Source organism: Ochlerotatus camptorhynchus, unplaced genomic scaffold (assembly GCF_037179485.1).
Source record: "Ochlerotatus camptorhynchus isolate MF236.1 unplaced genomic scaffold, CSIRO-AGI_Acam_v1.1 ptg000724l, whole genome shotgun sequence".
Taxonomy (NCBI): Eukaryota; Metazoa; Arthropoda; class Insecta; order Diptera; family Culicidae; genus Ochlerotatus; species Ochlerotatus camptorhynchus.
Genome location: NW_027041198.1, coordinates 64,418 through 82,500, shown reverse-complemented (window position 1 = coordinate 82,500; position 18,083 = coordinate 64,418). Strand labels below are relative to the sequence as shown.

General features: G+C 45.6%; 2 protein-coding genes across 4 annotated transcripts in view; both read right to left on the bottom strand.

Annotated features, from left to right (window-relative positions):
- Positions 1-6,694, bottom strand: part of LOC135714789 (phosphatidylinositol-binding clathrin assembly protein LAP-like) — a 123,783-nt gene extending 117,089 nt beyond the window's left edge. For all 3 annotated transcript variants that reach the window (XM_065238157.1, XM_065238158.1, XM_065238159.1), the window contains exons 1-3: positions 6,431-6,694; positions 6,165-6,358; positions 5,966-6,102 (exon numbers count right to left, since the gene is read on the bottom strand). In XM_065238157.1, the coding sequence (XP_065094229.1) occupies positions 5,966-6,102; positions 6,165-6,358; positions 6,431-6,647 (548 nt within the window). In that variant the 5' untranslated portion in view covers positions 6,648-6,694. The remainder of the gene's footprint in view (positions 1-5,965; positions 6,103-6,164; positions 6,359-6,430) is intronic.
- Positions 6,695-10,550: 3,856 nt separating this feature from the next.
- LOC135714792 (uncharacterized) lies at positions 10,551-11,958 on the bottom strand. Its single transcript, XM_065238160.1, has 3 exons — positions 11,485-11,958; positions 11,316-11,401; positions 10,551-11,247 (listed from the first exon to the last, which is right to left on the bottom strand). Exons 1-3 carry the CDS (start codon positions 11,956-11,958, stop codon positions 10,551-10,553), a joined length of 1,257 nt encoding a protein of 418 aa, XP_065094232.1.
- Positions 11,959-18,083: the final 6,125 nt, after the last annotated feature.

The following is an 18,083-nucleotide window of genomic DNA, read 5'->3' as shown; positions in this document are numbered from 1 at the left end:
ATTGTCGGAGAGGCAGTTCGGATTCCGGAAAGGGAGATCGACGGTGGATGCAATTCGGACAGTGGTCGAGAGAGCTGAAAAGGCGTCCAAACAGAAGCGGAGAGGAGATCGATATTGCGCCGTCATAACGATCGACGTCAAGAATGCGTTCAACAGCGCCAGCTGGGAGGCCATCGCCGAAGCACTGCATAGAATGAGGGTCCCTGACTACCTGTGCAGGATCCTGAGGAGTTATTTCCAGAACCGGGTTCTGGTCTACGAGACAGACATGGGACAGAGATCGATTAGGATCACAGCGGGAGTTCCACAAGGCTCCATCCTTGGTCCAACGCTCTGGAACGGGATGTACAACGGCGTGCTAACGCTGAAACTGCCCAAAGGAGTTGAGATCGTTGGCTTTGCGGACGACGTCGTCTTGACGGTAACAGGCGAGACGCTGGAAGAGGTGGAAGTGTTGTCAACCGAGGCAATCGACATGATTGGTAACTGGATGAAAGGAGCGAAGCTGCAAATAGCCCACCACAAAACGGAAGTGTTATTGGTCAGTAACTGTAAAGCGGTACAGCGGGCGGAAATCACCGTCGGGGAGCACACCATAGCCTCGAAGCGTGTGTTAAAATACCTGGGAGTGATGATCGATGACCGGCTAAACTTCAACAGCCACGTCGAATATGCCTGTGAGAAGGCTTCGAAGGCCATCAACGCGATAGCTAGAATCATGCCGAACAACGCTGGTCCCAGCAGTAGCAAGAGGCGTCTTCTGGCCAGCGTGTCATCATCGATACTGAGATATGGAGGTCCAGCCTGGGTTCCAGCGCTGGAAACGAAGCAGAACCAAAGCAAACTGAGCAGTACGTTCCGGCTTATGGCCATGCGAGTCGTGAGTGCGTACAGAACCATCTCGTCGGAAGCAGTATGCGTTATCGCCGGTATGATCCCTATCGGCATCACCCTGGCGGAGGACAGTGAGTGCTACAGGCAGAGAGAAGCCGGAAGAGTACGGAAAGTTGTGAGAGTGGAGTCATTGGCTAAGTGGCAACAGGAGTGGAACACGACGGAGAACGGTAGATGGACACATAGACTAATACCGATTCTTTCGACCTGGGTGAACAGAAAACACGGAGAAGTCAATTTCCACCTAACGCAGTTCCTGTCTGGCCACGGCTGCTTCAGGAAATACCTGCATCGGTTCGGACACGCAGCGTCACCCCTCTGTCCGGAGTGTGGCAACGTCGATGAAACGCCGGAGCATGTGGTCTTTGACTGTCCAAGGTTCGAGGCAGTGCGAACGGAGATGCCCGTCCTTAACGTGGAGAATGTCGTCGATGAAATGTGTCGAGAGGAGGACTCTTGGAATGCCGTCAGCAGGGCAGTCACACAGATTATGTCAGAGCTGCAGCGTAAATGGAGAGAAGAGCAGCGATCTAGCAACGCCAGCTAGCGCTGAGAGTACGACAAGTGCATGAGCACAGCCACCCCCCGAAGTAGTCGCTTCACAGTGGTCCCGGGGGGATCCAGGCAGAGGAGAGAGTAAGGAATGGGTTTTAGTGGAGCTGCACTAGGCAACTAGTGGATACCACACCGTGCCACCTTCACTACAGGCCAGGCTTCTTGAAGCTTTCCTAAACCTTACTATAAAAAAAAAAAAAAAAAAAAAAAAAAAAAAAAAAAAAAAAAAAAACACACACACACACAGACACATACACACACACACAGACACACACACACACACACACACACACACACACACACACAAATAAATCTCAATCATTGTAACACAGCACAGCAACTGTTGTGGCAGTCAACAACGGAAACAAAGTGCGACGTTGCAATCATTGCAGAGCCATACCGAGTCCCTCTCGATAATGGTAACTGGGTGGCGGATAGAGCAGGAATGGCGGCCATACAAGTCATGGGCAGGTATCCCATACAACAAGTGGTGGCAAGCTCATATGAAGGTTTCGTGATCGCCAAAATCAATGGAATCTTTGTATGTAGTTGCTACGCACCCCCGAGATGGACAATTGAGCAGTTCCACCAGATGCTAGATGGGCTCACCGAAGAGCTCATTGGACGGAGACCAGTCGTCATCGCAGGAGACTTCAATGCTTGGGCAGTGGATTGGGGGAGCAGATGTACCAACGCAAGAGGGTATAGCCTGCTGGAAGCTCTGGCAAAGTTGAACGTCAGTCTGGCCAACGAAGGAACCATCAGCACCTTCCGCAAAGATGGTAGGGAATCCATTATCGACGTTACTTTCTGCAGTACGTCGCTAATGGCAAATATGAACTGGACGGTGTGCGAGGAGTACACCCATAGTGACCATCAGGCGATCCGGTACAGTATCGGCGAACGAACACCGGTGGAAATGCGGAGGACGAAAGTAAGCGAGCGGAAGTGGAAGACGAAGGCATTCAATAAGGATCTCTTCATCGAAGCTCTAAGGGTAGACAACAGCGTCCCGGGCCTAAGCGCGAATGAGTTGACCGAATTATTAGCAAGGGCATGTGACACAACTATGCCGAGAAAACTGGAGCCAACGAACAGGCGGCGTCCAGCCTACTGGTGGAACGAGGAAATTAGCACCCTCCGTGCTACTTGTCTTCTAGCCAGAAGGCGTGCTCAGAGAGCAAGAACAGAAGCAGACAGAGAGGAGCGCAGGGTGGTGTTCCGAGAGGCCAGGGCTGCACTGAAACGAAAGATAAAGCTGAGCAAGTCAAATAGTTTCAAGGAGTTGTGCCGCGATGCCGATGCCAACCCCTGGGGCAACGCATACCGAGTTGCGATGGCGAAGATCAGAGGCCCAACGATGCCGGTTGAAATGTGTCACAACAAGCTGAAAGTCATCGTGGAGGGACTTTTCCCACAGCATGACCCAACGAACTGGCCACCTACACCATATGGCGAGGTAGATGAAGACAACGTTGAACAAGTCTCCAACGAGGAACTCATAGCAGCAGCGAAAGGGTTGAAAGCGAATAAAGCTCCCGGCCCGGATGGAATTCCCAACGTGGCGTTGAAGGCGGCGATCCAGACGTTCCCGGACATGTTCAGGATGGTGCTGCAGAAATGTCTGGACGATGGTCAGTTCCCTGATAGGTGGAAGGTACAAAAACTTGTGCTGTTGCCGAAGCCCGGAAAACCGCCGGGGGATCCTGCATCGTATAGGCCAATATGCTTGCTGGATACTGTAGGAAAGCTCTTAGAGAGGATCATCCTCAACAGACTGACGAAATGCACGGAGAGTGAACACGGATTGTCGGAGAGACAGTTTGGATTCCGGAAAGGGAGATCGACGGTGGATGCAATTCGGACAGTGATTAACAGAGCCGAGAAAGCTTCCAAACAGAAGCGGAGAGGAAATCGATACTGCGCCGTGATTACGATCGATGTCAAGAATGCATTCAATAGCGCCAGCTGGGAGGCCATCGCCAAGGCGCTCCATAGAATGAGGGTTCCAGGCTACCTCTGCAGGATTCTAAGTAGTTATTTCCAGAACCGGGTCCTTGTCTACGTGACAGACACGGGGCAGAAATCGCTTAGAATCACGGCGGGGGTTCCCCAAGGCTCCATTCTAGGTCCCACGCTGTGGAACGGAATGTACAATGGCGTGCTGACGCTCAAGCTGCCCAAAGGAGTTGAGATCGTTGGCTTTGCGGACGATGTCGTCTTGACGGTAACCGGTGAGACGCTGGAAGAAGTGGAAATGTTGGCGGCTGAGGCGATAGATACGATTGGTAACTGGATGCAAGGAGCGAAGCTGCAGATAGCCCACCACAAAACAGAAGTGATGTTGGTCAGTAACTGCAAAGCAGTGCAGCGGGCAGAAATTACCGTTGGAGAGCACACCATTGCTTCGAAGCGCATGCTTAAGTATCTGGGAGTGATGATCGACGACCGGCTAAACTTTAATAGCCACATCGAATATGCTTGCGAGAAGGCGACGAAGGTCATCAACGCAATAGCCAGAATCATGCCGAACAATTCTGGTCCAAGCAGCAAGAGACGTCTTCTGGCTAGTGTTTCCTCATCAATACTAAGGTACGGAGGTCCAGCCTGGATTGAAGCGCTGAAAACGAAGCAGAACCAAAGGAAATTGAGCAGTACGTTCCGGCTCATGGCCATGCGAGTCGTGAGTGCGTACAGAACCATTTCGATGGAGGCAGTATGCGTTATCGCCGGTATGATCCCAATCGGCATCACCTTGGCGGAGGACTACGAGTGCTATATGACGAGAGAAACCAGAGGAGTACGAAAAATGGTGAGAACGGAGTCGATGGCTAAGTGGCAGCAGGAGTGGGATGCAGCAGAGAACGGTAGATGGACACACAGGCTAATACCGACTCTTTCGACCTGGGTGAACAGGAAGCATGGAGAAGCCAACTTCCACTTGACGCAGTTCCTGTCTGGTCATGGCTGCTTCAGGAAGTACCTGCATCGGTTCGGACACACAACGTCACCCTTCTGTCCGGAGTGTGGGAATGTGGAAGAATCACCAGAGCACGTGGTTTTCGAATGTCCTAGATTTGATGATGTGCGAGAGGATATGCTCGCCCTTAGCACGGAGAATGTCGTCGAAGAAATGTGTCGAGAGGAGGGCACCTTTAACGCCGTCAGCAGAGCAGTAACGCAGATCATGTCAGCGCTGCAGCGAAAATGGCGGGAAGACCAACTAGAAAGTAGTAATGTGCTCACACAAGTGCGAACTGAAAGCCGAAGCCGGGAGAACTCTCCGTCAGAGTAGGCTGTATCCACCACCAGGGATAACCGAGTAGAACGTGACGCTGGGAGATAAATGGCTCACAAATTGGAGAGACGATCAGCGAACTGGAAGCGCCAATTAGCTGAGGTAAAGTGAGGTGCGTAATGCACGGCCCCCTCCGAAGTAATACGACAAGTGGTTCCGGGGGAAAAGGGCAAGGCGTCTAAGGAGGTTTTAGTGCGGTAAGAATCCCACACACCGTGTCACCGCGACTGTGCGCCCAGTCGTCAAGCGGTGGCACGATGGCCTTTTTGAAGGTTTCCTCCTTGCCAAAAAAAAAAAAAAAAAAAAAAAAAAAAAAAAAAAAAAAAAAAAAAAAAAACACACACACACACACATACACACACACACACACATACACACACACACACACACACACGCACACACACACACACACACACACACACACACACACACACACACACACACACACACACACACACGCACACACACACACCTAGCTCAGGTCCTACTTCACACCACCCCGTGGTGTAGCCTGGACAATGTTGTCCTTCCGACAATAGCAAAGTGAGCGGGTGCGACGCGAACTCTGCCGCGGTAACCATAGCACGGCGATAGAGGAAATGCTTCGCCAACCCACAGGAGTGCCAATCCTCGCCAGTAAGATCCTTATTGCGGCATGCTGGACATGGCATGGAACTATGGACACGACACGGCAGTCCCTAATTATGATATCATCGATAAAATATAAAATCGAGTTTTTAAAACCGCGAAAATGTATCGAATGTGAAATGTTATATAAACCGCGACATAGTTTACCGCTAAACGTTATACAATCAGTTTTCTACGCTTTAAGAATTTTGTTGACTTCCAAGTTCTAAGAACTATTGTAAAATCTAATGATTTCATAATTCCAAAAAATATTTTATAATAGTAATTGAGTGGAAGAAACCCTGAATGGTAAACTGTCGCTTTTCGCATTACAGTTCCATGCAACAGTGATAGAAAAGTTCACAAAACTCATATGAATAGCGAAAATTTTCTTAGGGAAACTTCATGAAATATCATTTTTTCCAATGCTCGGTGCACTAAGCCACCGATCCAGTCATAGAACCGCAATTTTGTTGTTGATGCAAAAAAATGAAGCAACTGAGATATGTGATTTAGACGGTAGCTTAATTCAAACAATCAGGCATATAAATAAGTTGTTATAATCATTTTTATACATACATATGTACTTACTTTGCGGTTTGTGTAGGGGTATTAGCAGCAGAACCCTTCTTGCCCTCCATCGTTGCTAAATGTTGCTCAAGTGCTTCTAATAATGAGCTAGGTGCTTTGGTAAGATCTGGTAGATCACCTTTGTCAATACCAACATTCTGAAAATAATCAAAATAAAAAATTAATGAGCTAGCCTTAATCCTGTTTCGGCATCACTTACCTCAGCTACTTTGAGAAACTCTCCGACCCGATCCATACGTGTCAAAAACTTTTTATATAGGTCTAAGGCGTCTCGACATTGTTTTTTATTCATGTCGAAATACTTTTCCAATAAATTTATAATACCATCATTATAACATGCAAATAGTCGTATCAAATCTCTAAAAAGTAGCATGAAACACATATTGATAACACCTGTAATTACAAAAAACACAAAAAATCAATCAGTGACAAATATATACATATGTATCTTAATTGTTCAACTACCGTTTGTTAAGTCATTAGCTGTACAATCAAACTCTAGCAACGAATCCAACTGCGCTTGAAGAACAGGCAATGTTTTCAACAGTTTATCAGCATTCATAACCCGGAGAGAACCCTCTTCCTTTCCTCTTTTCAATTTACAGAAATCGAATGCAACAGTACGATAAGAAAGCGCCTTCTCGTTCAAGTATTTTGCATATCTTCGTATGAAAGGTGACATGTCATACCCTGTAAAAAAATCAAATCAAGTTAATAATCACCTTATACATGCCGTTATGACTGACTCCAAAAACTTTTCTAGTGTGTGCGATTTTTGTTTTACTCAGAAAGACCAACGCGCTTTGCTCAGTGTGAACATATGTTTATTTTACCAAAAAATTATTTGGTAACATTGTTTACAATAGCGAGACATAGACAAGATATTTTGCATTTAAATGTTATTAGTTATTTTTTACGGTTCCAGGGAATTTGACCCAATGCCATTTATCCGAATGGCATTTGATCAAACGCATTTTAATTTGGTAAGAACTTCTCATGAGTATCATAAGAATGACAAATCTGCGATGTGCAATGTGATGTAATGCGATTATAAGAATGGTAAAATATTAAAATTATCCAATTTTCCAGACGGGATCTAAAATTTCCAAATCTCAAGGCAATAGTGGTGACCAAGGAATCAAAAATATCTTAAAAACACAAAAAGACAAGCGATCAAGGAGCCGAATCCTAACTCTATGTCAGCAATGGAAAGCAATAATGAAATAATCTTTTTCCTTAGTTGAAGATGCTAATTTCAGATAACAGACTATACTGGTAATTTTCATACGATAGATGAGGAGGCGAAAGTATAGAATTGATAGTTCCGTTTAGAGTACGGCAGTGTGAAAATTGCATTTACAGAGTAGAAAGCGAGCTAGGACAACTTTAGAAAGGTACAAATCAGTTTTATCACCTCTCTTTACCAAACTCCCCCTATGGAGAGGGATGGTGAGGGGTGCCTTCTACAACTCTGATCAAGATTTGTTACAGAGAGAGAGAGAGTCTATCGGGGTAGTAGTTGCAAGCGATTTGTCTTTATTGTTGGTTTCTTTATGTGTTTGGATTTGCTGGCGATAACACAAAAAAGATAACAGTAAAATTCCAAAGAACTGCTGATGTTTCAAAAAAGGAATAAGGGAATTCGATTTAAATTTCTTACCATACTTTTAAATCTTTATTGTCAAATATGTTTCAACTCCATTTGCAATGCCAAAAATAATGAGAAGAATTAAATTTGAAAGAACTGCTCATGTTGATAGAAGGGAAAATCCCCTAATCACTATGCAACAAGACTTTCTAGGACTGAGCAAATTCAGTTTATTTGACTTTCGTGTTGTCGCTTGAGTAAAAGTCTAGAACATACTTAAACCCTAATACGTCCTAATCTTTTGTTACCGCCCTTTTTATGAATTTTGGTATGTTGTCCCGATGATGGTCGTATGCTGCCTAACTAAAGCATGTTACGATATTGCTGTTGTAGAGTTTTTTTTGTGTAGGAAACAATTAAGGGAACATTTTTTTAGAATATTTGAAAATTATATCTCGCCGTCTTACTCCTCGTTTGGGTGATTTTTGCAAATTGGGCACCCTCCCCTAAAAAATCTAATATATATATAAATTCACAATACAACCATTACACATACTATTATTCCTCATTTTGATGATTATAAACTAATATTGACTTTCTTGTGGACCCTTGACTAAAAGTCCTGAACATACCTATAACCTAACACATCCTAGTTTTTCGGTACCGCCCTCTTTATGAATTTTGGTATGTTGTCCGGATGATGGTCGTATGCTGCCTAACTAAAGTATGTTATGACATTGTCGGCCGAGAGTTTTTTGTAGGAGGTGCCTAAAATAACAATTTCCTAGAACATTTGAAAACGATATCTCGCCACCTTACCCCTGAAGTTCGGGTGATTTTTCAAATTGGATACCCCCGTAAAAATCTAAAATCCATGCAAATTTACAGTAAACAACTTTGAGGTGCGTTGGGATGCTGAGATTATAATTGTGCTGTTGTTGTAAAGCGTATTTTGTAGAAAATTTCTGCGAAAACATTTTTCTCAAACATTTGGAAATGATATCTTAACGTTTTATCTCTCATTTTAATGATTTTCCAAATAAAATATTTCACCTAAGTTCGGGAACTAAAGGAAGGACTCTGTAATGATGAAACTTTATGACCTCACCACCAGGCATGGAATCCCATTTGAAAAATCACCCGAACGAGGGGTAAGATGGCGAGATATCGTTTTCAAATGTTCTAGGAAAGTGTTTCTCTAGTTACTTCCTACAAAACACTTTCAGACGACAATGTCATAACATACTCTAGTTAGGCAGTATACGACCATCATCGGGACAACATACCAACATTCACAAAGAGGGCGGTACCAAAAAATAAGACGTGCAGGATATAAGTATGTTCTAGGATTTTACTCAGGGGGCAACAAGAAAGTCAAATATGGTCAATTTTCTCAGCCTAGAAAGTTGTGTTATTCTTATAATCAGGCAAGACCAATAATATTTTTAAATTGAATAAAATAACAATAAAATATCGGGGCCTCCCTTAGCTCAGTCGGTAAAGGCACAGCTAAAAAGCAAGACCATGCTGGAGGTGGCTGGGTTTCGATGCCCGGTCCGGTCTAGGAATTTTTCGGGTTGGAAAATTTCTCGACTTCTCTGGGCATAGAGTATGATTGGACTTGCCACACAATTATACTAATGCAAAAATGGTACAGGCATCGAAAGCTCTCAATTAATAACTGTGGAAGTGCATCTAGAACACTAAGTTGAGAGCACGCAATAAGCTAATATCTTCTTTTCCTTTATTTAACGTCGGTCTCTGTTCCGCAATCTAGTGCCAATCACCGACGGACATCGTTTGCCATCCATTGACAACAGAATTCCTGCAATTCAGGGAGGCAGCTTCCACACCTGCGTAGGATATCGCATTCACAACACACATGGGCCGGGACCAACGGCTTTACTGCCTCAGAAAAATCCCACCGACCTCGGCTGGGATTGAACTCAGACCCATTGGGGTGAGAAAGCAGTCACGCTTACCACTACACCACCGGCGCCGGCCACAAAGCTAATATGCGATATGCAATAAGCTTGAAAAGCGAAGAAGAAGAAGAACAATAAAATATGATTAAAATAATCGCATTTAGAGTGTTTTCATTCTTTTGGATTTTTAAATAATTACTTTATGAAAATCTCAACATACCAGCGCATATTATGGTTTTTTACAGCGAATCAACATAAATTATAGATTTTTAGGGGGGTACCCAAATTAAATCACCCAAACGAGGGGTAATACAACAAGATATCGTTTTAAAATGTTCTAAAAAAATGTTCCTTTAATCGTTTCCTACAAAAAACTCTTCAACAGCAATATCGTAACATGCTTTAGTCAGGCAGCATACGACCATCATCGGGACAACATACCAAAATTCATAAAGAGGGCGGTACCAAAAAATTGGGACGTGTTAGGATATAAGTATGTTTAAGGATTTTACTCAGGGGACAACAAGAAAGTCAAATATGGTCAATTTTTTCAGTCCTAAAAAGTCTTGTTGCACAGTGCTTGTTCCGGGAACAGTAGGGCTCTCAACCGTTTTAATTAGCATCTCGCAAAATCGATTTTATGGGTGCGAATACAGCTTTAACTGCAATATTTATTAGCTTAGGTTAGCATTTAATTCATTTAGTTATAATACTACTTACAATTATTCGGTTTGAGCGTATGGAATATTAATGCCTAACCGAAATCCTCGTATGTGAAGCAATCTGCGATAAATTTTAGGTTATACATAGTTTCTAATAGTATTTCTTATAAACTTACGGCTGGGATCTTCTAACTGTGATAACTATCTGTTATAGTTTAGGGTAAGATAGTTTAAGTACAACTTTAGCTGTAAGAACTGAAAAACATAGTTTTAGGCCTAATTTAATGATAATTACAATCACTTTACTTTACTTCTAACTTTCTTTTCACCTCTAGGATTTTCTACAGACAACCTTGCAAACAACCTCTCATCGGCCACGTCATTGTCCGTCAACTTTTACGTTTGATGTTTTAAGTCTTGGTAACATCGTTCACCAGTTGAAGTGGTGATGTCGTTCGGTTGCGGTTACACCGCGCGGCAGTGCTGGCAGCAACATCCTTCCCCCCGTAACACTGGCCACCATTTCCAGTTTTACCACCAGACTCAACCTCCAACACGGCCAACTTTGACACCGGTCTACGTAACATCCCTCTCGCAGTCTGAACTATAGCTTGCCGAACTCGTCCATCTTCCGATGCCACGACATCCTTGATCCTTCCTCGAATCCATCCGTTCCTACGGGTGTCGTCCACTACAAGGACTAGATCCCCAACAGCACCAGGCGTTACTTCTCCAAACCACTTCATCCGTTCGGTCAGCATCGGGAGATATTCCCGAATCCAACGCTTCCAGAACACGTCCAGTTGATATTGCATTAGATTCCAGGAAGTCTTAACCGCGGAAGCCGCGTCACTGAACGTTACTGCAGACTGACGAACACCCGTTGAGTTTCCTAGGAGGAAGTGATTTGGCGTCAGAGCTTCCCCTTCGGCAGCGTCTAGGGGCAAGTAGGTAAGCGGACGGCTGTTAACAATGCCCTCGGCTTCGACTACTAGTGTTCCTAGTCCTTCGTCGTCCAGTTTCCGATCGTTGTTGTAAGCTGCCTCCATAGCCGACTTAATCGACCGTATACCATCCTTTCCCACGCTCCGCCCATGTGAGGTGCTCCTGGCGGAATGAAATTCCACTTCGTATCTGTATTAGTGAACGTCGCTGCCAATTCGCTGTGTATACACTCGAGCTCCTCCCGCAGCAGACGTTCGGCACCTTTGAAGTTGGTACCATTATCGGTATAGATTTGATGCACGACGGTGTAGAAAAGCTGTGAGCAACCTCGACATGAACGGCGCGTGTAGTGAGACAAGTGAATAGGCAGATCCAGCGTTTAGCAGCACTCCTCCCTACTTTCACTAATAACGGCCCGAAGAAATCGATGCCGGTGTAGGTGAATGGTCGAGTGAACGACGACAAACGAGCCACCGGCAACGGCGCCATTCGTGGAACCGTAGGATACGTCTTCTTCCTCTTGCACCACTGGCACGTTGCTGAAACTTGCTTCACCACCGTCCTCAATCGGGAAATGTTGTAGTACTGTCGGACTTTGTTCACTACCGTTTCGGAATTTCCGTGGCGAAAGGCTCGATGGAAATCATCTACCACTAGCTTTATCACCGGGTGCTTTCTCGGGAGGATCACCGGGAATCTGGCATCGAACGATGCATGCGGCGCCGCTCCAATTCTTCCTTCGACTCGTAGAACTCCGTTCTCGTCCAGCATCGGCGTTAACTGGTATAAGCTGCTTGTTTTGGGTAGCTCCGTGTGTCCTCTCGAGAACAGGATCATCTCATCGGGATATTCGTTCCATTGCACCATCCGCATTATCGTATCCTTCACTTTTCGTAGTTCATTTTGGCTCAGGTACAGCAATTCCTGCTTCTCTCTTCGTTGTCTACGCTGACAGTTGTCCACGAAACGATGTACGTACGCTACTGCTCCCAGAAGTCGCCGCTACTTTGAGAACCGGGAAAAGTCCACCACAATCTCTGGAATCGTCGTTCCTTTGATTACAAAGCAGGTTCGTAGTTCCTCATCAGGTTGCGCCGAAGTTTTCACCGAAACAGGTGCCAGTTCTCTTCGGGAAACCGTAAAAAATCCGGACCCTTTAACCACTCGTACGTGACTTTCGGGCATTCCTGAACGAACGACATCAAACTGCCAAGGACCGCTGCTTGCAACTCCAAGCGGGGAATCGAGAGTGGCTTCAGCGGTGCGACCTTTGTTTTCGCTGCTAATATCGAGCATTCTGATTCGCCCTTAGCGTTGACCACCCTGAAATACGCCACAGCAGAGAATGCGGATTCGCTTGCATCCACGAAAATGTGTAGCTGAAGCTGTTCATACGTTTTCTTGATTGCGTCCTTGAAATAACATCGTGGGATCCGCAGGTGGCTGATCTTAGGGAAAAGGCTGGTCCACTTGATCCAGCGACGAAATATATCTTTCGTCTCACTGTATTCCAGCTCGCCAAACGTCTTGGAGAAGGATCTTTCCGTGAACTAGAAATACGCTCAGGATTCCCAGAGGATCGAATATCCCCATCAAGCATTTAAGCATCTGCCGTTTGGTTGGCCGCTCACCGCTGTCTATCACCCGCTGAATCTCCTCTTTTAAATCCATCGAGAACCGCAGCTCGTCTTCGGTAGTGTGCCACAACATGCCCATTACTCGATCGCTACTGTCCACGGCGCTCAGGTAAAGACTTTTGATTGCCTTCGGATCCTCCTCTTCCGATTGACGTAGTACTGCGACGCTGTTTGAAAGCCAATTCTTAAGCTGAAATCCTCCTTTCTCGTGAATCGAGTAATCATTCACGTAGTGGTTATTCAGAATTCCCTCCACCGCTCTTGGGAATTGTTCAGCGTATTCTTCGGCATTTCTATTTTTGATATACTGTGCCGAAGCCGGCGAACACGTGGATCCAAATGTTGCCACGTCCATAAGGTATATTTCGAGTGGCTCCAACGGATCGCTCCGGAACACGAAGCGTTGAGAATGCCGGTCCCTCATACGAATCAACATCTGGTGGAACATTTCTTTGATGTCCGCAGAAACTCATACCTTGTACTGCCGAAAGCCTGACAAAACGGCTGGAAGCAATGTAAGCTGGTCTGGACCTTTCAGCAGCATGGAATTCAGGGATATTCCATCCACTGTCGCTGCCGCATCCCAAATAAGCCGAACTTTACCCGGTTTCCGTGGGTTGGTCACTGCGCCTAACGGTAGATACCACACTCGTTTCGGCTCCGCTTGCGCTAATTCGTCTTCCGTCACTCGATGTGCATAGCCTTTTATCTGGTACTCAGCTATCTGCTTCTTAATATTAGCCGCTAGCTCAGGATCCCGATTCATCAAATCGTTTAACCGCCATATTGTAGCTGTCCGGAAACTCGATGTTGTCGTATCTCCACAGCAGACCCGTTTCGAACCGTTCATCTACTCGGATAGTCGTCTCCTCCATGAATCTTCTAGCACGCTTGTCCTCTTCTGATTCCAGCTGTACTGAAGGCGTTACCCCCGCATCTTCTATCAGGAAGTAATCCTTCACTGCGTTATGTAGCTGCGGATCACTGTGACACTCACAGGCGTGGTAATTCAGCGAATGTGCACCTTCATTTCCACTGCCACCGAAGATACACCATCCTAGCCAAGTCTTCACGGCAATAGGTTCACTTCTCTTGCCTTCTTTCACCTGCAGCGGGACTGTAAGGCTCACGTTGTTCACACCTATCAAGAGTCGAGGAACTGCCTTCGCGTAGTTGTCGATAGGTAAACCTTGAAGAAAACGATAGCGTTGTGATAGCTCGTCATAGTTGAGACTCTGTTCCGGCAACGTGAGCTCCTTCACGGTGCGGACATCGTTGAGAGAGAACAGTTTTTGACTATTTGTTCCCTTGATCGTAATTCGAACGTTTTTCAATTCTGGCTCGACTCTGGTGACGTTTCCTGTCCACTTCAGACACAAAGGTTCGGTCCAACCGTTGACTCCAAGTTGCTCCACCAGACCAGGTTTCGATAGTAGCTCGCGGACCGGAGATGATGACAGGAATAATGCGAAACAGAAGAGCCTGCTTGTATTGCCGATGCGTATGGTTCTGCACGGTTGACATACCTTGTGTATGCCGCCCGCTGGCATTGAATCGATTGGAATGCAGCAACGGATGATGGCGATATTGGCATCCCTCGATCACACACCGTGTTGAATTTCTGCAACTTCTTCTTCCGTGTGCGTTAAGACAACTCCGGCAAAGCCCGTTATCTTGCGCGAACTTCCACCGGTTGTCTACGGTATACGCTTTGTACGTGATGACATGACCTTTTACAGCAAGAACATACTCGAACTTTATCCCGAACTTGCTCTCGAACTTGCTCTGCTTCGCTAGTGTGGGCATTCACCGCTCCCTTCTGCTTCGGCTTCTGCTGACCACCACTGTTCCCACCGACGTACATTGTAACTCTGCTGACTGCTGTGATGACTCTGAGCATGAAATCTCCAAACGCCTTTTGGTTGACAACCGGGTGCTGCTGCATATAGTCTGCCCACTGCATTTTAGTGTGCGCAGGAAGTTTCTCCACCAGCTCCATCAGCAACGTTGGGTTGGAAAGTTAGTGCAGTAGAGCACTAATTAACAATTCAGGTCGCCCGTACAGCAAACGAAGGGTATCTATCACTTGAGGCACTGATTCAGGCAGCAGCAACCTGCTCTTGACAGATTCGTACGCGGACCTTCTCAAACAACGCTGCAGACGCGCGAGGTTTTCGGCGCTGTTGTAACCACATGCAAGCGAACTATTCATGAAGCTACTTATAAATATCGGCCAATCAGCTGGGTCACCCGAAAACGTGGGTAGATCGCGGGGCATCACTTGACGCGCGGCTTGCTGCGAGGGGGAGGGGGTAAATTGATCAGTAATGGGCAGACCCAGCGGTGGGGGAACTGCTCCAACTGATAGTACCGGATTTACATGTGACGGAAAGCCAACATTCGACAGTCCCTGTTGCGGGAAAACTGTTCCAGACGCAAGTGGCGAAGAGCCAACAATCGGCAATCCCGCAGTTGGGGGAGCTAATCTGGAAGATTGAATCGGATTTGCCGGTGGCGGAAAGCCAACATTTGTTTCAAACGAAGGGGGAACAGTATTTGTTTCATTGGAGGAAATCGTGGCAAATGGTGCCAACGTTTCAAATTGCTTCATAATTTGTTGGAGGGAGTTTTCAATTTTTGGTGGTAATGGTGGATTTATTATTGGATCACCGAGTGACTAACCTTGATGTGTTATGGGGGGCACTTGGGGTTCGACTTTACCTCTTGGGTTGGTTACCTGTTGCTGCTTCGGACCTATTTTAGGGATCGCGCCGGTATACTGCTGCTGATACCTCTCCTCACGGCACCGTTCAGGAACGCCAAACGGCTTTAACGTTGAATTCAACTGTGGCTGCTTGAAGCTGGATTGCTGACGGTGTTCTGCATGCCTCAGCTCTTGTCGCCTCGTTGCATCCGTTGCCAACTTTTCCCAAATTAGCTTGTTGACCTCATCGGTTGGCTTCCACTACACATCCGGCATCGTTTTCCCCGAGTCAATACGACCCTGGCTGTTCAATGCAGCTGCTGCGGTATCTGCGGATTGGCCTACTAACGGAAGACCATCAGAAACATATGACTGCTCATCGCATTGCTGTTGCCAGTGCTTCACCCTGTCCAGACTCGTCCTTCTACTGACCTTGCTCCTGTTGCTGACCGAATCGTCCGTTTCGTGCAACTCCTCCTCCAACATCTTATATTTTTCCACCAAATGACGTTTTTCCATCGCTTACTGCTCTTCCAACAGCTTCTTTTTTAGCATCAAACGTGCCGCCCTAGCGCTGGACGTTGTTGTTCAGGAACATAGACTCAGCGGAAAACAGTGTCCACAAGTCCACGATCGATCTGCCACCGATGTAGATACTTCCGCGCATTGCATATGCCAGCACCCATTACATTGATCGCATTGCACGCAATCAGTTCAAGCAATCAAGTTAATTATCATACATTAAAATTGAAAATTAATTGAAAGCTTTCTATGCCAACCAATGTATGAATCTGTATTATTACAAGCACAGTAATACTCTATGCCCAGGGAAGTTGAGAAAATTTCCAACTTGGATATGGAACATACTGAGTTCTTAAGGTGATATGGTTCAGCGTTCACAAATCATAGGCATTTTCACTGCCACTTCGAGTTTTCTAGGGAGTTAATCTCGGACACTATTCCGATTTGAGGCACTAAATTGTCATCACAGTTTTGTTATTGTATGTTTTCCGGTGGCAGATAATGGACACCTGGGAAAAGCGAAGTGGAACCAGAGCCCGAGGTTCTGGATCGTATCACCTTAAAACAATTTCTATGTTCTGCCTCCCACTTTTCATTAGTCAGCCAAAAGATCCCTTCAGATCGATCGTGTTTGTCATAGTGGTCTTTAGTTTTTTGTTCATGATTTCGTTAAAATAAATCTGGGACTTTAACAGTTATCTGAAGTCTATGACTTGGAAAATTGGTAACTACACTACACACACAATGCTGATTTCTGTTTGTCAAACTTTGTAAACATATTGAACAAAAATGAATAAATAGTTTATTACTGAATTATAGGTGGGGATGGGTGGCATTCACTAGCCCGAGAATACCCTCCAGATGCTAGCCTCTTCACCAACCATACATCAGTACACACTTATCGAGTCAGCAATTTTTACCGAGTTTTTGAATTACGGAACTCTTCGGTAAAATTTAAAAAATCTGTGAAAAATTCAAAGTTGAGAATATGTGCTACGAAAATTTACAGACTAACTTCTGATAATCCCGTGTAATGATGAAAAATAAATTATTCGATTTTATCCAATCTTTACGAATAACAGTCATTGGAATTTTAACCGAGTCAGTAATCCAAAAATCCAGTAAAAATACTGACTCCTGTAAAAAAATCTAAGTGTGTATACAGAAGCAGCGCAGCTCCACACTCCTCCATCGAAACAGCACCGCAGCTGAGCTGCGAGTGCTATGAAATAAAAAGGACATCGACTTATTACCACTAGGGTAAACGCGTTGGAGACTCCGTACACAACTATAGGAACCTAACGCTTCTAACGTACCGCAACTATAGGAGCGTTTCCCCTACCTACTTCTCTCCCTTCCACTCTCAGAATTCGCCGATTCGGTGTCTCTCGCTGTGTGTTCTGCTGAGACTGAGCAATATTCGATACCACGAAACATCTCCGCAGTTATGTTTTCTTTCGGCGCAGGAGATGTGCGGTAATCGAAAGTTAAGAATGTAGTTCAACATTTACAATAACATTCTACCAAATTTTCATGTGCGTAGTCCACTGCAACAGCCGAATGTACGAACGAATAGGGTGACATTCCGAGGATCTTTAAGGATCTAACAACACATTTTTCGGCCGTTACCGATATTTTCAAGGTGACACAAATAAAACTGAGCGTTACCGTTAATGACCGGAAGCAGGCTAACCAACTTGTTGCGTGTGAGCTTTTTTCTTTGAAATATCGAGTCTACATACCCAGTAGTGAGGTAGAAATTGAAGGAGTGGTCACCGAAGCGAGTTTGACTAGTGATGATTTCATGGGTCCCGATTCCTTCGGAATCTTTAAAAAACGTGCTCTGCCGAAGGTGAAGATATTGGACTGCCTTCAAATGCAGTCAGTACTCATCGTAGGCTCAAACAAATCGTATTCCTTGTCAAACTCGTTTCGTGTGACCTTTTCGGGTTCAGCGTTACCTCACTACGTCGCTATAGGCAAGGTTCGGCTGCCTGTACGTCTGTTTGTACCTCGGGTAATGCACTGCTCGAAATGTAAACAACTTGGTCACCTATCGGACTACTGCTCGAACAAACCACGCTGCGATCAGTGTGGCGAGCAACATCAAGAGGGCCCTTGCGGTGCTCCTCCAA

Excerpts from the sequence above, each read along its gene's own strand:
- LOC135714792 (XM_065238160.1), bottom strand. The coding sequence starts at position 11,958 with ATGCGGATGGTGCAATGGAACGAATATCCCGATGAGATGATCCTGTTC. Across the intron at positions 11,402-11,484 it reads TCGGGCCGTTATTAGTGAAA|CTTTTCTACACCGTCGTGCA; the intron begins GTAGGGAGGAGT and ends GGTTGCTCACAG. Across the intron at positions 11,248-11,315 it reads CTGCTGCGGGAGGAGCTCGA|GAGCACCTCACATGGGCGGA; the intron begins GTGTATACACAG and ends TCATTCCGCCAG.